At 38.7% G+C, this 25,763-nt stretch overlaps 4 protein-coding genes across 6 annotated transcripts; all 4 read left to right on the forward strand.

Moving 5' to 3' along the window:
• Window positions 1–129: 129 nt before the first annotated feature.
• LOC122351849 (mitochondrial chaperone BCS1) lies at window positions 130–3,840 on the forward strand. Of its 2 annotated transcripts, XM_043249208.1 has the most exons (8): window positions 130–215; window positions 426–836; window positions 956–1,095; window positions 1,229–1,423; window positions 1,557–1,620; window positions 2,549–2,721; window positions 2,897–3,014; window positions 3,302–3,840. In XM_043249208.1, the coding sequence occupies exons 2-8, from the start codon at window positions 517–519 to the stop codon at window positions 3,552–3,554; spliced, it is 1,263 nt and encodes a 420-aa protein (XP_043105143.1). In that variant the 5' UTR covers window positions 130–215; window positions 426–516; the 3' UTR covers window positions 3,555–3,840. The 2 variants fall into 2 exon arrangements, with proteins under 2 accessions (XP_043105143.1, XP_043105142.1); XM_043249207.1 differs by having other exon boundaries at window positions 149–836.
• Window positions 3,841–3,988: 148 nt separating this feature from the next.
• On the forward strand, window positions 3,989–8,628 carry LOC122351848 (sterol 26-hydroxylase, mitochondrial-like). The gene is given in 10 exon segments (XM_043249206.1): window positions 3,989–4,795; window positions 5,100–5,290; window positions 5,476–5,675; window positions 6,180–6,377; window positions 6,466–6,629; window positions 6,725–6,891; window positions 7,747–7,828; window positions 7,914–7,956; window positions 7,959–8,113; window positions 8,224–8,628. Coding segments are annotated over 10 exon segments (1,575 nt in total). The 5' UTR covers window positions 3,989–4,555; the 3' UTR covers window positions 8,359–8,628.
• A 2,054-nt stretch (window positions 8,629–10,682) lies between these two features.
• On the forward strand, window positions 10,683–13,788 carry LOC122351850 (sterol 26-hydroxylase, mitochondrial-like). The gene is made up of 9 exons (XM_043249209.1): window positions 10,683–10,937; window positions 11,093–11,283; window positions 11,443–11,642; window positions 11,834–12,031; window positions 12,124–12,287; window positions 12,387–12,553; window positions 12,902–12,983; window positions 13,068–13,268; window positions 13,357–13,788. The coding sequence occupies exons 1-9, from the start codon at window positions 10,698–10,700 to the stop codon at window positions 13,489–13,491; spliced, it is 1,578 nt and encodes a 525-aa protein (XP_043105144.1). The 5' UTR covers window positions 10,683–10,697; the 3' UTR covers window positions 13,492–13,788.
• A 480-nt stretch (window positions 13,789–14,268) lies between these two features.
• LOC122351791 (minichromosome maintenance complex component 3 associated protein) lies at window positions 14,269–25,656 on the forward strand. Of its 2 annotated transcripts, none has more exons than XM_043249084.1 (31): window positions 14,269–14,334; window positions 14,641–16,111; window positions 16,506–16,741; window positions 16,841–16,922; window positions 17,157–17,286; window positions 17,374–17,576; window positions 17,766–17,905; window positions 18,035–18,232; window positions 18,380–18,648; window positions 18,850–19,012; window positions 19,124–19,284; window positions 19,421–19,644; window positions 19,780–20,054; window positions 20,140–20,240; window positions 20,367–20,498; window positions 20,741–20,845; window positions 21,267–21,419; window positions 21,510–21,707; window positions 21,803–21,871; window positions 21,963–22,097; window positions 22,186–22,339; window positions 22,516–22,780; window positions 22,865–22,962; window positions 23,186–23,576; window positions 23,650–23,913; window positions 23,993–24,122; window positions 24,204–24,377; window positions 24,468–24,600; window positions 24,692–24,795; window positions 24,904–25,051; window positions 25,155–25,656. In XM_043249084.1, the coding sequence occupies exons 2-31, from the start codon at window positions 14,716–14,718 to the stop codon at window positions 25,320–25,322; spliced, it is 6,399 nt and encodes a 2,132-aa protein (XP_043105019.1). In that variant the 5' UTR covers window positions 14,269–14,334; window positions 14,641–14,715; the 3' UTR covers window positions 25,323–25,656. The 2 variants fall into 2 exon arrangements, with proteins under 2 accessions (XP_043105019.1, XP_043105018.1); XM_043249083.1 differs by having other exon boundaries at window positions 14,274–14,339.
• The last annotated feature ends 107 nt before the right edge of the window (window positions 25,657–25,763 follow it).

The following is a 25,763-nucleotide window of genomic DNA, read 5'->3' on the forward strand; positions in this document are numbered from 1 at the left end:
CAACACAGAGGTCGCCATGTGATATGCTCATTTCATTTTAGTGAATCGGTTCTTTTGAACAACTCTTCTGATAGAACTGGTTCAAAATAAAGCGAATTTAATACAGGATTGATTCGTGCATTGGTTCAACTGAATCATCGAAAAGGTTCATCTCACCTAAAAGAACCATTTGTTCAATCATCACTGAGAGACTACGCTGGGTTAATGTAGAAAAGGTCTGCTTTATTACATCTTATTCGCGTATTTTTCGTATATTGTAAGTAATTATAGAGATTGTAAAATGCGGTGTGGTATTTGCTCAGCTGTAAGTATAGAGAGTTTTTAAATTTGCAGTTATTTAAATAAAAAGATAGACCTGATCAGTGACAGCTTCCCATAATGTCTTACCAATGGTCTTATCAAAATTAAAATGAAAATGGTTTCAGCTCCTCTGCTGTGAATGTAGGCTGCATACTGCAAATGAAGGGGGAAAAAAGCTTTTATTGACTGAATAAGAGAATCTGAGGACACTTCAACATGACCCTGTCAGATTTTCTGGGAGCCCTAAAGGACAACCCTTACTTTGGGGCAGGATTTGGATTAGTTGGTGTTGGCACAGCACTTGCAGTTGCCAGAAAAGGTGCACAGGTCGGCATGATCTTCTTCAGAAGACATTACATGATCACGCTGGAGGTCCCAAGCAGAGATAAAAGTTACCACTGGCTCTTAAGCTGGATCACTAAACATGCCAAACACACCCAGCATCTGAGTGTAGAGACCTCGTACATGCAGCATGAGAGTGGACGAGTCCATACACAGTTCGACTTCCATCCGAGTCCAGGGAACCACATCATTTGGTACGATCAGAATACATTGTGATGTTACTTTTGGGCATGTGCTGCTGATTTAACTTTCTCTCAGAGGTCAATCCAGCGCGTAGTAACCCACGTCTCTGACTGAGGCTTTGTGTTTTCAGGTATGGCAGGAAGTGGATCAGAGTGGAGAGGACCAGAGAGAAGCAGATGGTGGACTTGCACACTGGAACGCCCTGGGAGTCCGTCACCTTCACTGCTCTGGGCAGAGACCGGCAGTTATTCTTCAACATACTTCAAGAAGGTGTGAGCAGCTAGATTTAGTTTTTTCCTTAATTCCGGCAGCATTGTTTAAGCACCTGCTGTGAATTTCATGCGAATAGTAGACTTTATCAGCTGACTTATCAGTCTTACTGATCGATTCTGTGTCCTTTCAGCACGTGAACTTGCTTTAAAGCAGGAAGAGGGCCGTACTGTGATGTACACCGCACTCGGAGCAGAGTGGAGGCCGTTCGGGTTTCCTAGGCGAAGACGACCTCTGTCTTCAGTAGTGTTGGAGAATGGTGTGGCGGAGAGGATAGTGGATGATGTGAAGGAGTTCATTGGCAATCCTAAGTGGTACACTGACAGAGGTGAAAAAAAGCAATCTTGATACTTGTGTATATTATGGAAAAAATGTCTTCATACCTCTATTATAATGCAAAATTGGTTTATGTTTGAATTCATAATTTATTCCAGTTTTGTTGATAAATATGTTTAAACCAGGCATTCCATATAGGAGAGGATATCTGCTGTATGGACCCCCGGGCTGTGGAAAAAGCAGCTTCATGTAAGCACAGTTGCTCTGTTTATAGTACATGTTACTATCAATAATAGAGTAATAAAGTATACAAGGTGTAGTTTGGTGCAGACAGGCGAAGTTACAACAATATGAATAAATATTAGAGGACCAAATTGTATTCTTCTATTCTATTTCAAATAAATCCTATTCTTTCTGATCCTTTCCATAAAAAAATGAAAGTAATAATAATTGATAGTAACAGTAAATGTTTCTTGAGCACCAAATCATATTATAATGATTTCAGAAGGGTCATGTGACACTGGAGTAATGGCTGCCTGTAATAAGCTTTTGTACCACAGAAATGCCTAATGGATTTTTGAAAATGACATTTCATGCAGTGTGTAACACAGCTCTAAGTGTATACAAACATTCTGCACAGTTTTAAATCTGAAAGCACACCGTGTATAAAGTTATTGTCTTTCAGAAGAAAAAGACAACTCTGAATCTTTCATAGTTTACGTAAATATAAAATATTAGCATATTGCTCCGCCCACTTGTTTGTTTTGTGGTTCAGTCTTGAATTAAATGCAAATTCATTCTTTGCCACTAGGTGTCGCTTTTGGAGCGTTAAATCTCACAAAAACAGTTGCTTTGAATTATAACAATATTTCACAATGTTACTACCACTGTTTTTGTTTTGGATCAAATAAATGCAGCTTTGCGGAAAATTTTAAAAGAAATATTGCAAAACTTATGAACAGTACATATATCTGTAATATTATGCATATATGTATGTATGTATTGACTGTAATAATCTATTACTAGACAAAACGCAATAGTTTATTTTGCTAATTTTATGCTGCCACGCAAGAACCATTTTTGAAATAAATGGTATAATATATGACCGCAAGAAAGCAATCAGTTAAATGTAGAATTTGGAGTCCCAAGAGCCATTACCATTCTTGTGGTATTTCAGAACTGCATTAGCAGGCGAGCTGGGATACAGCATCTGCCTGATGAGTCTCAGCGACCGCAGCCTGTCTGACGATCGCCTCAACCACCTGCTGAGCGTGGCTCCACAGCAAAGCATCATCCTGCTCGAGGATGTGGATGCAGCCTTCGTCAGCCGAGAGCTGCTGCCTACGGAGAGTATGTCTCACAGACTGCAGTGCTTCTGAATTCTCACTGTCTCTTTATAATATAATGTAATTACAATCACATGTGATTAATTATGATAATAGTCTCCAGCCATGACATTTACAGTACCAATAACATATTTCTATTCATTAATCTAATTTATTCTTGTTGCTATGTACTCTCACAGATCCACTGGCCTATCAGGGCATGGGTAGACTTACTTTCAGTGGACTTCTGAATGCTCTGGATGGAGTGGCATCTTCAGAGGCCCGAATTGTGTTCATGACAACTAATTTCATTGAGAGGTAAAGATCAACACTGCAGCTTGTTCACTGTGCCTTACTTGTTTGTTTTGATGTACGATGGAATGTAAAATTTTAAGTTTAAGCTAAGCACGTTTTAGCAGATAATTCAATATTTATTGAAATGGGTGTTATATTTAATATATCAAATATAATAATCAATATGTAATACATACAATATATTTTATATGTTTAGGTAAGTACCCAATAGTCCTAAACATCTATGTTTATTCTTGTTATAACACAAATCTTTTTCCCCTTTCTATTTTTTTCTCCTCTGTGTGCTGAAGACTTGATGCGGCACTTGTCCGCCCTGGCCGTGTTGATATGAAGCAGTATGTGGGCTGCTGCTCTCACTGGCAGCTGACTCAGATGTTCCGGAGGTTTTACCCTCAGGAGTCCGCAGCTGAGGCAGAGCGGTTTGCAGAGCAAGCGCTGGTAGCACACACAGAGCTCAGCGCCGCTCAGGTGCAAGGACACTTCATGCTCTACAAGACAGACCCTGCTGGCTCCATCAAAAACATTTCAGAGATGAAGGTGTGAATACTATACAGACAGTACAGACTTTTGTATAATGCAGACTGACCCAGCGGGCGAGTTATAAACAGAATTAATGAATCATTCTTTGAAATTTACACCTGGATGAAGGGTCTTCACACACTGGAGTAATAAAATCTAAAATAATTGTGAAAATTTGTCTATTTCTTCAATTGTTGCTGTTATTGGTTAAGCAACAACAGATGCACTGTTTATTACACATCGTCTTTTCTGTGATTTACAGGAATGTGTTTCTCTTGCAGATGACCAGTAAATTATTGTCTTCCTGAGATTTGCTTTGTATGTATTGAATCATTACCAGTAATTGTGTAAGTGGGATATAACATTCACTTAGCTTAGTGAGGATTTTTTTTCTCCATGACATGAATATTGTATACATTATCTAACCATTTAGGTGACTGAAAGAAGATGTACTAATTAGCAAATTTCTTTCAAGGAAAAGCCATTGTAAACACAGTTATGTCATTCTGAAAACCTTTTGTTTGTGTTTGTTCACTACGCCCTGTAGAAATTGGAAGAAAGGTGAATGTTAAAGGCATAGCTCACCCAAAGTGAAAATGGTAATTGTTTCCTCACCTTTAATGTAATTCCAAACCTGCCTGACCTTATTTCTTTGGTATAACATACAAGGATACATTTCGCAGAATGATCACTTTGCTGTTATCTAAAAGAAAGCATGGGGATCAGGAACAGCATTCACTTTCATTGTATGGAAAAGAGAAGCTTTTGTCTTTCATAAAGGAAAGACAACAGTTAGAAATCACATGAGGGTGAGAAAATTGTGACATTTTGTAAGTGGAGAAATTATTCTTACAGTATCATTATGTGTGTGATAATGGTGCTTCACCTTTAAAAAACATAAACCCACATACAGTATTCTATTACAGCAGATAGTGAAGGGTTAACTAGAGAGGCTTTGCCCCACCTCCTCCCTCTCACGTGAAACAGAATCTGTGTTTTCCCTCACTCTGCTCCCTGCTTCCACAATGGCTGTTCGTCTTGCAGTGAGTTCTGCAGAAAGAAGGATCAGATTCGGTTTTCTGAGGCCCATGACAGTGGCCACGGACATCAGGAGAGGGGCAGTAGGTAATGCTGCTGCTTCTGTCACTGTCCAGGACAGCCACGAGAAGCTTAAGACTGTAGCTGACCTCCCAGAGATCAAAACCTTTAGGATGATGTACAGACTGATCTTTAAACGATACCTGAATCGTTTGCATGAGCTGCAGGTACAGAAAGATACCACAGTTATAACTGGTTTATCATGTGACTGTAAATGATTAATGTCTCCCTTTTATGTTCTCAGACTGTTACTGTTTTTACCTTTAAGGACATTGAATAGTCGGAAACAACTGTCTTGTATAATTGAACACTTTTAAATAATTCAATGTTTGAGTTGTGATCTCAGTCTGATGTTTATTTGTTGCTCAAAACAATTTAGAAATACAGTACAATTTATCTCAAAATCAGCCAGGTATTTCTTCACTAGCACATCCTCTTTGTTCTTCACCAATTGTTTTTGTATCTCTCCAGTTATATGAAAAACAGCTTTATGGCCCTTTGTACAAAGTGAATGCTGGAAACTTCCAAGCCATTTCAGTAAACAGTGTGGACTTACTGGAGGAAATCCTTAGAAAAGATGAGAAGTTTCCTTGCAGAGGAGACATGACTTTGTGGACAGAGTACCGTGACATGAGAGGCATTGGTTACGGCCCTTTCACAGAGTAAAAACATTTGATACAGTTATTTGGTATCTGTAATATAGGCTTGTTTTGTAATACATTGTGCAAGTCTATTCATGTCTGAAGATATTATAAGGTCAAAGTGCATTTGGCTTATGTAGTTGTGTAAACTTATGAGGTTGTTGCTGTTTATTTTTGCCCTTCTGAAAAGATATGTTCCTCAACAGAGAAGGAGAGAAATGGTACAAACTACGGACAGTGCTGAACAAACGCATGCTGCACCCAAAGGACTCTGTTCAGTATGGAGATGTGGTCAATGCAGTGGTCACAGACTTCATCGAACGCATTTATTATCTGCGGGAGATGAGCCCCACTGGTGATCTGGTCTCCAACTTGACCAATGAGCTTTATCGTTTTTCCCTTGAAGGTATTTCTTTCCACAAGCGCTTGAAATTAGATCAAATTAGACAACAAAACGTACAACTTGCTTACGTGTTCCCAAGAGTGTAACTGATTTGTCACAATGCCCTTAATAGCTACATGTTCCCTTGAAGATAATTAGAAGCCAACTTGAAACTACTCTAGGAATTAAATGCTTATTAAAAACATGTATCACTATTTATATCAACATTTATAAATAGAAAGTTAAAAGTTATTACATCTATTTGGAATAGAGTGTTATGACTCTTTTGTAACATTTGAAATGTCGGTCACACTAACACAAGTGGCGTTATTCTATATGATCCTTGAAATAATGATGAAAATCAAAAGCAATGATCATCCATATAACAACAATCAAAGATTTTATCACAGCTAAAATCATGTGTCCACCTCTTTATAAAACAAAATATTATTGTTTAATTAATGTACATGCCAATATTTTAGCCACAAAATTGTGAAGTTCTTTAATCTTTAATCTTTTCTAATTCAGGTATCTCATCCATTCTGTTTGAGACACGCATTGGCTGCCTGGAGAAAGAAATTCCGGCCGAGACGCAAGATTTTATTAATTCTATTGCACAGATGTTCACCTACAGCATGCCTGTGGTGTTCCTGCCAAACTGGACTCGAAATTACTTGCCATTTTGGCAGTGGTACATTAATGGCTGGGAGGGCATATTCAAATTTGGTAAGTTTGTAGGGTCAAACATCTTCTTCTGAAAGACTACAAGAGATACAGGCTTGTTTTGCAGTTTGATGATGTATTGTACTTACAGCCAGAAAAATGATAGACATAAAGATGGAGGCCATACAGAAGCGTGTGGATGCAAATCAGGAGGTTGCTGGGGAGTATCTCACTTACCTGCTTTCCAATGTCAAGATGAGCAGTAAAGATGTGTATGGAAGTATTTCTGAGCTGCTTTTGGCTGGAGTGGACACAGTATGAGACATTGAATGTATCTTTGACTGTTTAAACAAAATATGCATGAGTTTTGAAATTATATTTGTTCCTCAACTTTATCCTTCATGTTCTAGACCTCCAATACTATGCTGTGGGCGCTTTATCTTCTCTCAAGAGATCCAGAAGCTCAGGAGGCTCTGTATCAGGACGTAACCAGAGTCTTAACTAGTGACAGAATCCCAACAGCGCAGGAAGTGAACAGCATGCCTTACCTCAAAGCCGTCGTCAAGGAAGCGCTAAGGTTGAAAATTATTATGTTGTGTAATATAATGCTTCAGACGTCAATTGACTGTTAACTCTGCATATAGGTACACCACTGAAAGTTTTAAAAGAAGTTCACCAAAGCATAAACTATAAATGTAAAATATAAGTGTTCTAGAGCTCTTTTTTGTCTTTAAAGGATACCTAACTCTAACAAACATCTTATCAGTACAGTTGAGTCTTCATCTGAGAGAGTGGAAATACAGGATAGAATATGATATCTACATCACAAATGAATATCACATTTCTCTCTATTACTCGCGGCTCATTTAAATAAGAATGGGTTGGAGGGTCACCATGACCTCATAACATAGACCTTATGGCGAAAACTGTTCACAGCACGCAAAACAACACATTTACTCTTCCAGTCTTGCAGTAGAAATTGCACACTTCTATCTATTACTACTTTACTACTTAAATCAGTCATTAAACAATCTATGATGTTTAATACTGATCAATAACCATAAGATAATAATGGAATTAATATCAATATTAATATGAAGGATATGGCAACACTCCATCCGCTCCTTCAGGTTCATGCCACATAGAATTATGAGAAAATGTATTATGGGTTCCACAAAAATGTTAAGATTCAAAAACAATTTGTAATTAGAACCATAAATGATAATAATTAGACACCACAGCAGCATGTTAGAATGATTTCTGAAGGATCATGTGACACTTAAGACTACAGTCAACTGACTGCTAAAAATTCTGTTTTACAACCACAAAAGTAAACTACATTTTAAAATATATATAGCATAGGATACTTTTTCAGGAACGTTCATTATTCTGAACTTCTGACTTCTAATTATATCTGTAATGTCATGTGCAGGATGTACCCCGTAGTGCCCATGAATTCTCGTCTTATTGCAGAAAATGATGTTGTCATTGGAGGACACTTTTTTCCTAAAAAGGTAAACTGTCCCCATCTTGATATGAAGAAAAGTGGTTGCCAGTTGAGTAATTTGTATCACTGAATTAGCTGTTTTTTTTAAACAGACAACATTCACTCTGTGCCACTATGCAATCAGCCATGATGAAAAGTCTTCCCAGAGCCACAAAAGTTCAAACCTGACCGCTGGCTCAGAGATGGCAGAACAAGACCCAACCCATTTGGGTCAATTCCATTTGGCTTTGGAGTCAGAGGCTGTGTTGGACGCCGCATTGCTGAACTAGAGCTGTATCTGGCTTTGGCAAGGGTAAAAAAGACAAACATTTATTTTTGAATTTGTGCCAAAGAGTTATTACATTATAATAACAATATATTACATTATTAATTGTGCTTTTAAATTGTATCTTTTCATTCCAGCTAATCAAGCTGTTTGAAATCCGACCGGACCCAGCTGTAGGTGAGGTTAGGTCACTCAATCGCACAGTGCTTGTGCCAGACAGACAGGTGAACCTTCACTTTGTGGAGAGACAGAAGACATCTTCTGAACCATAGCTGAAGAATACCACCATTTTAGCAAGATATAAGCTATCTGTGTACATGATCAGTTAAATGAATCATTTGAACATGTCAACTTCTTTACCTCTGTCTGGATATATTTCTATTGTGCGTTTGGATATGTGTAAAGGACCCTGTAAAACACTGTGATTTTTTTCCCATGTAGTTTTGTATATATCTCACCATTCAGTTGTTGTTGTGAATTGCATTTCATTATGCTGGTACATATAAATGTATTATATGCAATTAAAAAAACAATTAAACTTTTTAATGAATCCATTTTTGTTACTGTTCAGTATTAGTAGCAGGGAAATTGTAAAAATGTATAATTTATGACTACCACAGACTGATAGAAACTGATAGAAGTTATACAATGCAGCAAATTAAATGACCAATACGTATATCACTTTTGACAAATACTCACGCATACACTGGTTTCAATGGGTTTTATGGGGACATTTCATAGACGTAATGTTTTTTAAACTGTATTCTATGCCCTTACCCTAACCCAAGCATGTCCAAACATTTTTTGGAGGGCCAGAATTTAGCTCTAACCCCAATTAAACACACCTCAATCAGTTAATCCAGGTCTTACTAGGCATACTAGAAACGTCCAGGCAGATGTGTCGAGGCATGCTGGAGCTAAACTCTGCAGAACAGTGGCCTTCCAGGACTGGGTTTAGACACTCCTGCCCTAAACCTATCCTCAAACCTAATTTATTTCAGAACTGCATTAACAGGTGAGTTGGGATACAGCATCTGTCTGATGAGTCTCAGTGACTGCAGCCTGTCTAACAATCGCTTCAACCACAGCAAAGCATCATCCTGCTCGAGGATGTGGATGCAGCCTTCATCAGCTGAGAGCTGCTGCCTACAGAGAGTATGTCTCACAGACTGCAGTGCTTCTGAATTCTCACTATCTTTTTATAATTTAATGTTATTACAATCACATTTCATTAAATATGATACTAGATTTGTCCCTAGCCATGGCATTAACAGCACCATTGAATAATTCTACTCTTGTTGAGTATAAGTCTCATTTATCTTTTTGTTACCATGTATTCTCACAGATCAGCTGGCCTATCGGGGCATTGAAAGACTCAATTTCATTGGACTTCTGAATGATCTGGATGCCTCTTTAGAGTCTTGAATTGTGTTTACGACAAACTAATTATTTCGAGAGGTGAAGATCAAAACATGTTTTGTTTTTATGTACTTTGGAATGTAAAATCCTTGTCACTTTGCCCTTTTGCCTCAACACAAGGAACATTAGTGGCAATAAACTGTGTCTTACAGTGCAAGTTAGTGATAAGCATATATTAACATTTAATATTTATACAAATGTGTATTATATTTTATATATACACAATCTATATGTTTTATATAAAAACAATAGAAAATATTTTCAATACATACATTGTTTGTTTTAACAAAATGAAAATTCAGTCATCAATGGCAAAATTCTGTGTTTTTTCAATCTGGCAATAATCAATCACCAAATAGTCATGAAAAGATTTGTGCATTTCTTCTATTGTTATTGTTATTGATTAAGCAACAACAGATTTTATGCACTATTTGTCTTTATGGTTTACAGTATTGTGCTTCATTTGCAGAATGACCAGTGATTTGTGGTTCTCAAGAGATTTGCTTTGTGTATATTGAATCGTGTCGCGTAATTGTGTGGGACATAAGAATTACTTGACTCAGAGTGAAAATCCATTTTTTGTTCATAACCTCAATATTAGGATTGTATTATCTAAGCTTTTTATGTGACTGAAGGAAATGTACTAAACAGCAAATTTATTTTAAGGAAAAGCCATTGTAAACACAAGCCAGAAAAAAAGTCTGAAAAGGTTCTAAACCTTTTGTTTGTGTTTGTTCACTACGCCCTGTAGAAATTGGAAGAAAGGTGAATGTTAAAGGGATAGTTCACCCAAAATGAAAAATGGTAATTGTTTCCTCACCTTTAATGTAATTACAAAGCTTCCTGGCCTTATTTTTTTTTGCTATAACACATAAGGAGAAATTTAGCAGAATGTTCACATTATTGCCATGGTTAATCACTGCATAAATGCTCTTATATTCCAGAGACGAAAGATAGATTTGGAAACAACGTCAGGGTGAGAAAATGATAAAAAAAAAAATTCTGGCTGATTTTACTATTCTGTATCACTATGTGCATTATGATGGCACTTTACCTTAAAAATAAATCCATATAGTATTAAATTACAGCAGATAGTAAAGGTAGTAAAGGGTTAACTAGAGAGTCTTTGCCCCTCCTCCCTCTCCTTCCCATGTGATCTGTGTTTTCCCTCACTCTACTCCCTGCTTCCACAATGGCTGTTCGTCTTGCAGTGAGTTCTGCAGAAAGAAGGATCAGATTCGGTTTTCTGAGGCCTGTGACAGTGGCCACAAACATCAGGAGAGGGGCAGTAGGTAATGCTGCTGCTTCTGTCACTGTCCAGGACAGCCACGAGAAGCTTAAGACTGTAGCTGACCTCCCAGAGATCAAAACCTTTTGGATGCTCTACACAATGATTATTAAAAGGTGCATGAATCGCATACATGAGATGCAGGTATATACCACAGTTATAGTTGGTTTATCATGTGACTGTAAATGATTTATGATTTTTATTTGCTGCTCTGAAACAATTTGGAGATACAGTGCTATTTATTTCTAAATCAATCAGGTATTTATTTTTTCTTCACAACTCGTTTTTCTTTTCTATAGATATACTCAAGCAAGGATTATGGCCCTTTGTTCAGAGTGAATGCTGGAAACCTCCAATCCATTTGCATAAACAGTGTGGACTTACTGGAGGAACTCCTTAGAAAAGATGAGAAGTTTCCTTCCAGAGGACACATGAATCTGTGGAGAGAGCACCGTGACATGAGAGGCATCAGCTACGGCCCTTTCACAGAGTAAAAACAGCTGATACATATTCATTATGCAAGACTATGTCTAAAGATATTAGAAGGTCAAAGTGCATTTGGCTTATGTAGTCGTGTGATGTTGTGTAAACTTATGAAGCTGTGCTGTATATTACTGGCCTTCTGAAAAAATAATACGTTCTTTAACAGAGAAGGAGAGAAATGGTACAAACTGCGGAGAGTGCTGAACAAACGCATGCTGCACCCAAAGGACTCTGTTCAGTATGGAGATGTGGTCAATGCAGTGGTCACAGACTTCATCGAACGCATTCATTCTCTGCGGGAGATGAGCCCCACTGGTGATCTGGTCTCCAACTTGACCAGTGAGCTTTATCGTTTTTCCCTTGAAGGTATTTCCTTTCCATATACATTTTAAATAAGACAAAATACAACTTGCTTACAAATTCCAAGTGTAATTGATTTATCACAATGTCCTTAATACGTACATGTTCCCATGAGGATAATTAGAAGTCTTCCCCACACTACACTATTGTTCTATGTGCATGTTAATTTATTTAGTTGTTTACTTTTTCTAATTCAGGTATCTCATCCATTCTGTTTGAGACACGCATTGGCTGCCTGGAAAAAGAAATTCCGGCTGAGACGCAAGATTTTATTAACTCAATTGCACAAATGTTCACCTACAACGTCCACGTTGTGTTCCTGCCAAACTGGACTCGAAATTACTTGCCATTTTGGCAGTGGTACATTGATGGTTGGGATGGCATATTCAAATTTGGTAAGTTTGTAGGGTATAGGGTATTTGTAGGGTAGGATATACAGGCATGTTTTGCAGTTTGGTGATGTATTGTACTTATGGATTATGCAAAGCCAGAAAAATGATTGACATGAAGATGGAGGCCATACAGAAGCGTGTGGATGCAAATCAGGAGGTTGCTGGGGAGTATCTCACTTACCTGCTTTCCAATGTCAAGATGAGCAGTAAAGATGTGTATGGAAGTATTTCTGAGCTGCTGATGGCTGGAGTGGACACAGTAAGAGACATTTATTTTTGACTATTTAAACAAATCATATATATATATATATATATATATATATATATATATTCCTCAACATGATCCTTCATGTTCTAGACCTCCAACACTGTGCTGTGGGCGCTGTATCTTCTCTCAAGAGATCCAGAAGCTCAAGAGGCTCTGTATCAGGACGTAACCAGAGTCTTAAATGGTGACAAAATCCCAACAGCGCAGGAAGTGAACAGCATGCCTTACCTCAAAGCCGTCGTCAAGGAAACATTAAGGTTGAGTAATATAATACATCTTTAAGTAGTCAAAATGACATTTGAAAGTGGCCCAAACTCAAACAGCAAATTCAGCATATAATATAGCTACATATGACTATACTGGTCATATGTTTGAAATAAGTAAAAACGTGCATTTATTTGATCATTTATTTAACAAAACTATTCTTTTTTTCTGTATTAGCCTAGTTAAGCTAAGCTTTTAGATTTTTTTATGCATGTGTATAATGTATATATCATAAAAGACTTCTTTCAGAATCATAATTGTTAATTATTCTTGTTAATTGTTAACTTTTGACCATTACTGTATAATTTATTATTTTACAATATCTGTAATGTGATGTGCAGGATGTACCCCGTGGTGCCCATGAATTCTCGTGTTATTTCAGAAAATGATGTTGTCATTGGAGGATACTTTTTCCCTAAAGAGGTAAATTACTGTAAGGAGGTAAAATGTTGTTAAGATGAAAAAGAAGAGTATTGGCATCACTAAATACATTTTTTTTTTAAACAGACATCATTCGGTTTGTGCCACTTTGCAATGAGCCATGATGAGAAAGTCTTCCCAGAGCCACGAAAGTTCAAACCTGACCGCTGGCTCAGAGATGGCAGAACAAGACCCAACCCATTTGGATCACTTCCGTTTGGCTTTGGAGTCAGAGGCTGTGTTGGACGCCGCATTGCTGAACTGGAGATATATCTGCTTTTGGCAAGGGTAAGGGTTTTTAAACTTGTGCCAAATAGTTATATTACATCATAAATTCAGCTTTTTGTTGTATTTTAAATGCATATTTTAATTACAGTTAATCCAGTTGTTTGAAGTCCGACCGGACCCAGCTGTAGGTGAGGTTAGGTCACTCAGTCGCTCAGTGCTTGTGCCAGACAGACAGGTGAACCTTCACTTTGTGGAGAGACAGAAGACATCTTCTGAACCATAGCTGAAGAATACCACCATTTTAGCAAGATATAAGCTATCTGTGTACATATATGAAAATGATCAGCTGGTGTGATTCATGTGAATATGCCAACTATTTTCCCTATGTGGATATAATTTTTTGTGCTTAGGAATATGTAATTTAAAGGACACTGTATAACAATGTAAAAAAAACTACTTTTTTTCTGAGCCAATTTTGTATAATTTTTTTGCCAGTAAAAATTGTTGTTGTGAATTGTATTTCATATTGCTGATATATGTATTATATGAACTTAAAGATCTAATAAACCTTTCAGTGAATCCAAAATGTCCCTTTTATGTTCTTGTTTAGTATTAATTGAGGGGGAATTGTGAATATTTATAATTTACCACCATTACAGATACCTACTGAAATGTAACTGATAGATGATAAGCAAATGAAAATATGCAACAAATTAAACAATTAATTAAATAATATATCACTTTTATCACCACTAGTTTCCATGTTTTATAGGAGCACTCCAAAATGTGTTTTACACTGCACAAACTTATCCTAACCTTATCCCTAAAATACTGTCTGCATTTTTACTACCTGACTTAGTCCTGAAATTTTGACAGATTCGTACTATATTTCGCATTTGTGCATACCTATTGACCAATTTTCATATTATGAAACCTAGATGGATATTTTTTAAAGGCTCGTTTAGTTCGGTCCGTTCACCTGCAGTGCTTCTCCTCACCTAATGGTGTCATGTTCTTGTCTGCCAGTAGAGGGCGCAATCGTTCGAAACTCTCGTTGAAGCGAGGCGCCAGTTCACGAAGAAGAGAAAACAACATCCTGTCGAAGTGTGACGAGAACAGCACCGAAGTAGTGTATATACAGCTTTTGTTTCTTTTTTTCGAGTCGAGTGTTTTTGACTGTTGCATGTATAACGCAAATATATAAAGTGCATACAAATATTATTAGCGTTCAGGTGATTGGTTTTGGGAGTTTGCGAAGTTGAAAACGTACTCAGCTCTCAATACTCAGCGTTCGTCTTTATTATTTCGTCTTTGCGCTCCTAAAACATTTTTAATTTGGATTTGCATATTATGCAGATGCTGTTTGTTGTAAAACGTTTAAATTTGGTTTTAGATGAACTGGAAAGGTGATTGTTTTGTACCTTTGTTATAGAGGATTCAGAAGACGGTGGTAATGACCAGCTGATTATCTCATCAGTAAATCTTAACAGTTGCTGTTTCAGCCGTCATGAATCCTTCAAACATCTTTGGTAGACCACAAACTGCCTTTCAGGCACCGAGCAACACTAATCAACCTGGAAACCCGTTTCAGTCCTTCGCCCAGCAGAACCCAGCACAGGGTGTTGGTTTTGGACAGCCCTCTGCTTTTAGTCAGCCAGCTTTTGGCCAACCAACACCACAGCCTTCTGTCTTCGGCCAGACACCTACTTTTGGCCAGACCGCTGGGTTATCGCAAGGATTGGGACAGACATCTTCTTTCTCTTTTCTGGGAACAGCCCCGACCTTTGGGCAGTCAAGTTTGGGTCAAGGCACACTTGGATTTGGACAACCACCACCACCACCACCACCACCATCGTATTCTCAAGCTACAGGACAGAATCAGATGTCTGCCTTTGATCAGACCTCTGCTTTTGGCCAGTCGCCTGCGTTTGGTCTTTCCTCCGTTGCCTCTCAATCTCTGCCCAGCTTCAGCAGCACTGTTACCAACCAACCCAGTTTTGGTCAGCTTTCTGCCCTCTCTGTACCCACCGCAACACCCAGCACCACAACAGGGGGGAGGACTGATAATCCAACTGTTGGGAACCAATTTAGTTTCAAGCCACCCAACGATGCCGTTTTCAAACCTATTTTTAGTGTCAGCCCTGAACCTCCCAGCACAAATCTGTCTTCAGCCTCTGAAACTGATGGATCATCCAAACCTTTAACTAGTACTATGGAGAATTCCTCTAGTGGTTCGCTGTTCTCATGCGTAAAGCCGAGTGCTCTGGGCTTCAGCTTCTCACAGCCAGCAGCAGCTCCTTCTGTCACATTTTCTAATGCTAATTTTCCACAAAAGGAGACTCTCGGTGGTGGCAACAGCATTCAGTTCACCTTCTCTCAGCCAGCCAACCCTTCCAGCAGCAGTACACCTGCTTCTCAGCCCACGACTCCATCCACCTTCAGCTTCACAGCACAGAGCCTTCAGTCTCAGTCAGATAACAAAATACCTGCGTTTAGCGGTGCTGGCCCCTTTGGATTTGTAGTCCCAAAAACTGAAGCCCTACAGAGAACTGACGATAGAGCAGGTGATGGACAGAGCAGTGGAGGAGAAACAGCTTTTGTAAGTTTTGGCATAAAACGTAAGGAGGAGCCGGTTGATCCAAATGCATCTAAAAGCGATAGTAGTGAAGCTGGGGCAGATGGACCAAGACAACCTGCCAAACGGCCGCTGCTGAGAAGTCGTGTCCCAGCTGGAGGAATTTTCCGCAGTGCGTTGTCTGAGCTAATAAAATCCAAAGTCAGTCCAGTGAAGAGAGAAGATCAGCTTCCAGATAGACCCGATCCTCCCGGTCCAGGCAGTGATGTGGCCACTACACCTCCAAGATCTCAGGCTCCCGCAGTGCTGAACAAAGCGGAGGAAGTTTGTAAGTCTTTTCTTGTGATTTTCTTCAGGTGCGCACCAATATTGACATTTGAGTATTTTCACGTGATTGACATTTATTAAATGTCTATACTTTTGTAAAAAGAATTGAACTGAATAAAAATAAATTACAAAAACCAAAACACTAAAAAATAAAAAGCTACAAGTAAATTTAGACATCATAGCATTTGTAATGTACAATCTGGTAAAATGTATGTTGATTTTGAGATTTGTTGATGATTACATTTAACAGTGTTATTGAATTATTAGTGGTCATGCACCATTAAATATTCAATATCAACAGATTCTGATAAAAATTAATCTATTATATGGTTTTCTAATGTGCCTCAATTTTTTTTTAAGTTATTTTTCTAAATAACATTTGCTTGTCTTTGTAGCACTCAAGCCTGAAGCGCAGACACACACTCCAGGTAGACGTGCCTCTAGAAAGGAGAGCACAGACAGTTTGGCTGGTCTCTCTCCTGCTGATGCCACTGTTATACAGTGCAAAGGCATCCCACCCAACCTCAACAAGAAAGACCTCATCATACAGCATTTTAGGGACTTTGGGAAAGTGCTTAAGGTGTATTGCAGGCCTCAGAAGAATCTGGCCATTGTGCATTTCCAAGATCATGTGAGCAATATATAATACAAAATGCTGATTGCCACAAAAGTGGTTACATTTAATTAATGTGATTGTGATAAACTACATGAACTTACTCTTGCCTTCCAGGTATCTGCAGCCAAAGCCAAAAAGAAAGGAAAGCAGTTCCAGAGGACTGAAATTCAAATATTTTGGCAAAGAAAAAGGCAAAGTCAGTAACAGTGCTATTTAGAAATGTGTTTGCTGTTTAATCAAATAAAGGAATCAAAGTAGAAATCCTAATTTATTAAATGTAATTCTAATTTGTTTAATGTATACTAGGACTATGCAATGATCTGAGAATTTTTTTTTAAATGTGATTATGTACATTGTTTTAGCCTTAATTTAGAAGCAGTACATCTTAACTCTCATACTGTTATGCTTATGAAATGATTCCCATTTACAGGTCCAAGTGAAAAAGCCGCCAGACCTTCAGAAGTTAAAGATGTAACAGGGGACCCCGAGTCTGGCTCCCCTAGTCGCAAACCTCTTCCCAGAGCAATGCCCATCAGCACCACAGGCTCCCTTGCTAAAAGGTAATTTGAGGCATGTAATATCAAGGAGTCTATTTGTATGATTCTTATTTTGCCTATTTATTTCTGCTTGTTGTTGTTATGTTGCAGCTCTCCAATCCAAAAATCATCTGTTGCTAAAACACTCCAGTTTGAGAGTGAGGCACCATTAGAGTCGGTCTCAGAGGAACGGAGCATAGAACGGCCTATTATTAACCTGCCCTCAGTACTGCAGCCTCTGGTTGGTCAGGTGGCTGAAACAGCAGAGGAAAGATACCGCCTCCTAGAGCAGAGAGACAAGATTTTACGACAAGGTAAAGCCTTACTAGCTCTGATACTATCTAGTACCGAACGCATTATAATAAAGTAAATTTAGCATTATTATAGGATTATAAAATAATATTGATATATGACATTATTTTGCTCTTTGTTTTATTTATATTTACATGATAAATGATGATAAATTATGTGTTTGTCAATAATTTATTCTTTTGTCTTTAAAGCTCGACCCAAAAGAACAGACCTGGATATGTCCAAAGTGTTTGTGGGAACATGCCCTGATATGTGCCCAGAGAAAGAGCGGTATATGAGAGAAACCCGCAACCAGCTAAGCGTTTTTGAAGTTATTCCAGATACAGAGAAGGTTTGTGATCATAATGGAGTAGTCCTGTAATGATCTGGAATCTATGTTTTCATTGGAGTTCATGGCCAAAGTTTATTTTTTTTTTTGATAAAATCAGAGTAAATCGATAAATCCTCCCCTTCTGCTTAGGTGGATCATTTTGCTGCTGTCAAAGAGTACAGCAGGTCTTCAGCCGATCAGGAAGAACCACTCCCTCATGAGCTTAGACCACTTCCTGTGCTAAGTATGACTATGAACTACCTTGTAACCCAGATTATGGACCAGGGTGAGGGAAATTACCGTGACTGGTATGACTTTGTCTGGAACAGGACCAGAGGAATTCGGAAGGTGGGCATAACTTTAATTGCTTGATCTAAAACCTCATGTATAATATGATTTTAATAAAAAATATCGATACAAAATGTGCCAATTTGAATTTTATTTTGCCGTTATGTCAATTTTGTTATGATTGTGTGTCTAAACCTCTCTTTGCAGGACATTACCCAGCAGCATCTATGTGATCCAGAAACGGTATCACTCATTGAGAAATGTACCCGTTTCCACATTCACTGTGCTCATCACCTCTGCCAGGAACCCATGATGTCTTTTGATGCAAAAATCAACAATGAGAATATGACAAAATGCCTGCAGAGTCTAAAGGAGATGTATCAAGACCTAGCCTCTAAAGAGGTGTACTGCCCCAATGAAGCAGAGTTCCGCCAATACAATGTGTTGCTTAAGCTCAACGATGGAGATATTCTTCGGTAAAACTTTGCATTTGTTGTCAGTAAAGCCAAAAATCATTGCAATAATCAAGGCATTGTTTTACTTCAAACAGTAGATACCAACTTTATGGATTTAGCTCATGAACTAATAAAATGTAAATGAGAAATATACATTTGTAAAACACATATTTATAGCAGTGGAATAAAGAATACAAATGGATTTGTTTTGTGTCAATGCAGCGAGGTGCAGCAGTTCCGTAAAGAGGTACGGGAGTCTCGGGAAGTGGATTTTGCTGTGCAGGCCTTTGCAGCACTTAACAGCAATAACTTTGTACGGTTCTTCAAACTTGTGAGTGCAGCTTCCTATTTGAGTAGCTGCATACTTCACAGATACTTCAATCAGGTAAATGCATCTTACCCAGAGGGTAGTTCTATAGCCAGTATTTATGAAGAGCTTAGGCATTTGTTACTCCGTTGAGTTTTGTTTAATTAGAATGTGTCTCTGTTTGATTAGGTGCGAAGCAAAGCACTGAAAATCCTCAATGTGGCCTTTACTGTTGGATCCCAAAGATCCACCATTTTCCCAGTCGAAGACTTTGTCAGAATGCTCATGTTCCGCAATGGCACTGAAGCCACAGACTTTATTCAACAGTACGGCCTTACAATCAGTGATGGGTATGTCGTGCTTATTTTCTCTGTTGTCTTGATTTGAACAAAAAAGTTATTTTCTTATTGCAATAGTATGCTTTTTTTTTTTTTTTTTTTTCGGAAGATGCAGAAAGTTGAAAATTTTTATGCCTTTGTCATTCAGCATGGTAGAACTTAGTCGAACATCCTATCAGGAGCCTGATTTCTCCTTACCTCAGAAGAAGTCTGTGGTCATTGAGAAGAAGAGAAATGTTCTGATTGGTGAAGTGGTGAATGGTGGACAACTGCCCAACCCGCCCCAGCACAATCCTGTTTGCAGCTTCGATTCTAACAACAAGTATAGAGGAGACGGTCTGTCTTCTGAGCCTTCACCAGCTGCCTTGAAGGGTGTGGATGCACATTTACTCTTAGTTTATTTGTAAAAAATATATATATATATATATATATATATATATATATATATATATATATATATATATTCTTGTACTTACTGTAGATATTTTTTATCCTTTTCTTTGGCAGCTCATCCACAGAGGCAGGAGTTGAAGCCCTTGATGGATTTTGACTCCAGGCCTCAGCTCACAACAAGGCTTCTGGCTGAACCACGGCTGTTCGTGGACCACCCTGGCATGACAGAGCCTGTAAAACCTGACGATGCAGATGAAACCGGAGAGAAGAACCAAACACAATCAACTTTTCCTATGGTGCCACAGCTGGTTTTCCAACCCATATTAGCACCACAACCAATCCGACCTCCATCTCCTCCACCCAAACCAGAACCAGCGTACACAGATCAGGTGAGATGCTTTTCAGTTCTTTAATGCAAAGCCGTACACTTTGGTACATACATAAGCTCAGTAATGACACTGTGATCTCTGACAGGATATAATGGCAGAGGTGGATGCGGTGCTTAATGAGGTAGTGGACGCAGAGGTCTCTGATATAACCCATGCAGCTGCTGAATATGTGTCAGCAGCCCTCAGGTAGGACCTTTTTCTTTTCTAAGCCACAGGTTTTTCAGTCAGAAGTTTTCACTTGCATAAAGCCAAAGCAATTTTTTGTGTTTTTGTGTTTGTGTCTTAATGTGTCTGCTTGTGTGTGTTCTGAAGTGTGAGTGACAGTGAGTTAGAAGTAGTTGTGAGTGAAGTTTTAAATCAGCTGCTGAGGGAACTATCCACATCAGAGATCATGGCTGAGAAGGAGAGAATCGCAGAGGAGAAACGCAAGCAGGAAGAAGCCAGGTGTGTTTCCACAATTTTTTTTAATACAATGATTTTGTTTTTGAGTATGTTAAGTTTGCTTTCTAAATCGTCTCTCACATTGCATGAATCTATGGGTAACACTGATTTCCTTTCAATACTGGATCATTATTTGTTAATTGTTTGTGCAGCTGCACAAACCAACTGCATTTTGGGCATTTTTGGTTATTTTTAGTAACCATAGTGCTTTCAATAATTTTTTCCTTTTTTGTGTTTGATGTCAGGCGGAAGGAAGCCTTTCTTGAGCAGTTCAGCGGTGAGCTTTGTGCTAAAATCAGTGATGAGGTGCTAACAGAGAGCATTAGAGCAACCGCAGAGAATGAATTAAGGTACAACATCCTTCATAAATATTCTATATTTTTCTTTGCTAAGTCACATTTCTCCCTGAAGTTAAAAGGGGGGAAAATAAAAATTATGTTTTGACTAAAGGAAATTAAGCTATTTATAAGATGGTTTATCTGATAAGTATTTAATGTTTTATGAAGTTATGATTATATGAAGGAGGTTTTGGTGGAATTGGTTGTCGGGTGGGATTATGCTTAGTTTTAGATAATGTCACAATAAGGTTGCAAAACGTCACAAAAGTTTAGACATTAAGATCATTTTAAATGTGCAGCAATTTTTTTTGCCAAATGTTCATTATTTGTGCATTTATTATATTCTAACATTTTATTATTTAGATTTTTACTGATAAGTGTTTGATATTCATCAATGAACATGCACAATTGGTCATGCTGTTCCTCCTTCCAGGCTTGCTTTAGAAGAAAAGGCAGCTTGTATCGCCCGCTGCTCAGCGGAGGAATGCGACAGCATAGTCGAGGAGACGCTGGCTGAGGAGCTGGCCGCAATGGCTCAAGATATCCTGGACAATGAATTGAGGCGCATCTGCAAGTTCATCAAGAGGTTTGAGGAGCTTAATATTTCTCTTTATATGTATACACGAATCCCTGGAGCAATAGGTCATCTATAGAAACCTGTATGCTTATACTCTAGGTGGCGTGATGTTGTAGCTGTGCGTCGTCAGCTAAAGAGACAGATGCGTGGTTTCCCTGCAGCCCCTGGCTGTGTAGATCCACGATTCAAACTTAAGGCTCTCGTACCCAGTGCCCCTTCAAGCCCCTCTCTGGACCTCCTTGCCCAGGGGATGGTCAACCTGGGTAACTCTGGGAACATGGCAGTTTCCTGCACAAGGTCTGATGAAGATTTTAAATAGTTTTTTTATTTTGCTTTAATTTTGTTTTAGATATCTTAATGATTGTTCCTGGCAATGCGTTTTAATAATATAGATTGCTGAAAATGAGACAAGAAGCAGTTCATCAAATGAAAGTATCCTACTACTACAATCTCTTACTAAGGTAAGTACAGTGGGGATACAGTGTGGTGTAGATGTACAGAATGAAATTATCACCATGATTGTATGAATGGTTAATAAACCTTCTTTGGCAGTGAGCGTATATGGATGCCTCTTGATCTGCCCACTCTTGTGGCAGAAAGCACCCCTAATACACCAGAAAGAATCTTCTGGAAAGCCACGCTTCTATTGCCAAGCAACTGTGATAGTGACATAAGCTATGCCAGCAGGTAAGAGACGAAATTGTGGGAAAATTTCTTATAACATATAAAAAATTACAACTGACCTCTTGTTTTTGTGTTTGTTTTTGTTTTGCAGGATTCTGACAGACTGGCTTGAGGTTAAATTGGGTGGAGAAATCCAGTGCAAAGAGAGCGAGAAAGAACTCAAAGGGCAGCTGAAAACACTGTGCATTAGTCACAGCTTGGCAAATATCAGGGGACAGCCTCAGGAAGTTCACATTGCTATAAAAGTAAGCTTCAGAAGGAATAGTTTTTCCCCAAAAAATATTTATTCAGTTAAAGTAAAGTATTGAGGAAAAAAATTACCAAAGGGATAAAATTTTAACTCATGGAGAGAATCTAATTGATATCCAGTTATCTAAATGTCTCTGCATTTACATGATTAACTCTTGTGTTTTGTATGCAGACATGTCATGGCCCTCTGAGTGCAGAAGACCAGTGTCTGCTGGAGGAACAGAAGGAGCTCCATGGTACCAACGCTCTGCTGATGCTACTTCCCCCTCTTAACAGTGCTGGACAGGATGAAGAGGATGAGGATGTGTCCCTGCTCTCTGCTCTCCTTCAGCTGAGGCAGGTGCAGCAGGCCAGCTGCTGGCACACTCCTGTACCATTGGTTGTGGTGGTTACTGGCGACCAAGAGGGCGGTATCAAAGATCATGGTTTAGAAGAAGGCAAGTTTTGAAGGAAAGGCTTAGTATAGTGGACTAGACTGTTAAAGGCTGCAGTCTGATTATTTTATTGTCTCTCTTTCACAGCACTCATGTTGAATATTTTAGTCAAAGAGGGTCTAATCTCTGAATACATCTTCGTCCACATACCAGCAACCCTCACTGACCTGCAAGGCTCAGAGCAGGTTGGTCTTCAAAGAAATAATTACTGGGGCCCCACATTTCAAGTTCCTTTTTTGAAACAGAAATAAATGTGTATATATACTGTATTTTTTTTCCTTTTTTTCAATAATGGATAGTTTTTTTTTTCTTATCAGGAAATTGAGGATCAATGTCTTGAATGTTTATTAAAAATGTAACATGTATTATGTACTTACACATTCTCTTTATATAACTGATCCGCTTCAGATGAGTCATGTCATCAGGTGGCTTGCTGCTCGTTCTCCCACTGGACCAGCCCTGTCCTCTCAGACCCTGCTGCAGGTTGTTGAGTTAGGCCTGTGCCGTGAGTTCTACTCCAGACTACAACGAGACAAGCAAGAAAGGAATCACGCAGGTCTTCTGTCTCAGCACCCGGAGCCTATCGTGCAGCTCTGTAACACTGTGCTGAGTTTTCTAGCAGATGTGGTTTCATCAGAGCATCTGTCCGGTCTCTCCTGGCCACCTCCTGAATTCTCTCTCCCCGAGAACAGCGAGCTGATTCCTCATCAGGCTTGGAACTCTCCAGAACACCTAGAGTGGTTGAAGAGAACTATCCTCAGCCGGCAACTTCCTGAGTGGGATCTGCCTCCAATTAGTGGTAGGTTCAAATCCTTGAATTTGTGCATTTTAATTGAGAGAAATCAAAACTAACCAATTTTCTTATTTCTCAGCCTCCTGGCCCCATTTGTGTGCCACAATATTCCAGTACGTATCCCAGATCCCTTCCTCACCTTTAAGCCAACCTATTTTAATGTCCCGCCTGGAGAACCTGCTTAGAAGAGTGAACTACCAATACTTTCATGTGAGTGGCGCAGATGAGGATGACTATGAGACAACTGGACCATCCTTTCACGAAATTCCTTGGGACGACATTATAAGCCTGTGTGTAGAGCATCGTATGAAGGACTGGAGTTTGGAGACTCTGATGGCAAAAGGTGAGAATAATTGGTAAAATAATGCCAGTTATGTGCTTTGAACATTGTTAAATGTATGTTTTGACTCTTACATTTACAGATGCCCTCACGAATGATGGCGAGATTCTTGTATATTTTAACAAAAACAGCCTGAAGAGTTTCCAGCCGCCTGATAGCTGGATAGAAGCTGTGAAACAGACGTATCAGGAAAAACAGCAGGCTTCAGAAGTGTAACTATCCCTTTTACATATGTGTTATTCACAGTATCTAGCATCAAAATATAAAAACTAAAATTCTAAGTTTTCTGACAGGTCAAAGGTCAGGTTCCAAACCACGGCCAGACAATTCCCCAAACAGAAGCTGTTTCAGAGTCACAACAACACAGAGGAATGGTCTTCTGATTGTGATGCTGCACAAATTCCCATCTCACAACACTTTGAAAGGATTCTGTCTTCCATTCGCGATATGAACGCTGAGGGCCAGAGGTTAGCATTAACAATTTTAATATTAGATTTAACTCTTGACTTTTTTTGCTAGGATGTTTGTAGTAACCATTTCTTAACATGTGTCTGTAGGATTGGAGAGCAGATACAGTGTCGGATTGAAGCAGATCCTTTACACCCTTCGTTTCCTCTTACCCTGACCTCCACCATCCACTCTGTGCCCGTAACCATGACTCCCTCCCGAAAGCGCCCTGTCTACATACAGGTAGAGTTATACCAGAGACACCATCACAACTGGATTATTAAACTTGCGTTACTATAATTACATGAAGTCTCTATTTTTGTGCTGTTTAAAGGAAAGGAAAGGACTCTTTGATGCTGACAGCACACAGAATCCCATAATGGAGCGACTTCAGCATACTCTCTTAACTGTTCAGGAGATGAATGCTGAGGGCCAGAGGTTAGACTTCTTTAATGCACTAAACGTTTTACACAAAATTGAAAAGACACAATCGTTCAATATGGGATTTGTGTGTTTTTATTCTCTTTTTTTCATGTGTTTATCTAGAATTGGAGAACAGATTCAGCGTAGGATTGAAGCGGATCATTTGTCCTCTTCCTCTTTTCCTCTTTTCCTTCCCTCCACCCTCCTCTCTGCGCCTCCCCTAGTTAGGACACCCTCTTCCAAGCGCCCTGCTGCTACCATCCACATACAAGTACAGTATTCTGGCATAACTAAGGATAGGGTAAAATTAAAAAGCACCTTAAAAAGCTTTTATTATAAATGCTTTAAATCTGCTCTTGTTTTTTTATTCAAAGGACGTGGAAGCAAAAGCTCCTGTTGAGAAGACATCTTGTGAAAAAAACAGGCCGGTATCTTTGTTCCAGCGTTTTCAGGACTTAAAAAGAGAGCTGTCAAGTCAGAAGGAGCAGGAACGCGTGTGTGACCTCAAGCTGAAGTGTCTTTTAGACATTGTAGAGAACTGAAGATGTTTCAGTATAACAGCAGCTGCTGAATGCCACGTCTTCCCAGTTTGAAAGAAAATATCTTTTGTCTGCCGCTTATTGGTCTCAGAAGCTTTTATTTTTGCTGTTTTAAATTTTATATTTTTTGATAAAATGCTTAGGTCATGTGCCTCAACCATTAGATTTAATTCATTCTTAGTGTGTGTATCTCCTTTAACAGTAAGTACTTTAGAATTTGTTGATTTTGTTTTCATACATATTTCTTTCTTTTTGAATAATAGTTTAATGTATTTTGTTCATCCCAGTGATTGTTGTATTTAATTTTTGGTCAACCATAAAGATTGTTTTTATCAAACTACTGATTTTGTGTATTTTTTGCGCCTAATATGTTGAGAGAAACAAATATTATTTTTGAAAAGCTATTATTGCTCATATTTCTACAACCGATATGTATACGTATTT

The sequence above is a fragment of the Puntigrus tetrazona genome, chromosome 9, assembly GCF_018831695.1.
Source record: "Puntigrus tetrazona isolate hp1 chromosome 9, ASM1883169v1, whole genome shotgun sequence".
NCBI lineage: Eukaryota > Metazoa > Chordata > Actinopteri > Cypriniformes > Cyprinidae > Puntigrus > Puntigrus tetrazona.

Bases quoted from the DNA above. Each gene is read 5' to 3' on its own strand.
- LOC122351849 (XM_043249208.1), top strand. From the start codon at position 517: ATGACCCTGTCAGATTTTCTGGGAGCCCTAAAGGACAACCCTTACTTT. The intron at 837-955 runs GTACGATCAGAA...TTGTGTTTTCAG, and splicing joins CCAGGGAACCACATCATTTG to GTATGGCAGGAAGTGGATCA. The intron at 2,722-2,896 runs GTATGTCTCACA...GTACTCTCACAG, and splicing joins AGAGCTGCTGCCTACGGAGA to ATCCACTGGCCTATCAGGGC.
- LOC122351791 (XM_043249084.1), top strand. From the start codon at position 14,716: ATGAATCCTTCAAACATCTTTGGTAGACCACAAACTGCCTTTCAGGCA. The intron at 16,112-16,505 runs GTAAGTCTTTTC...TTGTCTTTGTAG, and splicing joins GAACAAAGCGGAGGAAGTTT to CACTCAAGCCTGAAGCGCAG. The intron at 24,378-24,467 runs GTTAGCATTAAC...ATGTGTCTGTAG, and splicing joins ATGAACGCTGAGGGCCAGAG to GATTGGAGAGCAGATACAGT.
- LOC122351850 (XM_043249209.1), top strand. From the start codon at position 10,698: ATGGCTGTTCGTCTTGCAGTGAGTTCTGCAGAAAGAAGGATCAGATTC. The intron at 12,288-12,386 runs GTAAGAGACATT...TTCATGTTCTAG, and splicing joins TGATGGCTGGAGTGGACACA to ACCTCCAACACTGTGCTGTG. The intron at 12,554-12,901 runs GTTGAGTAATAT...TGTGATGTGCAG, and splicing joins GTCGTCAAGGAAACATTAAG to GATGTACCCCGTGGTGCCCA.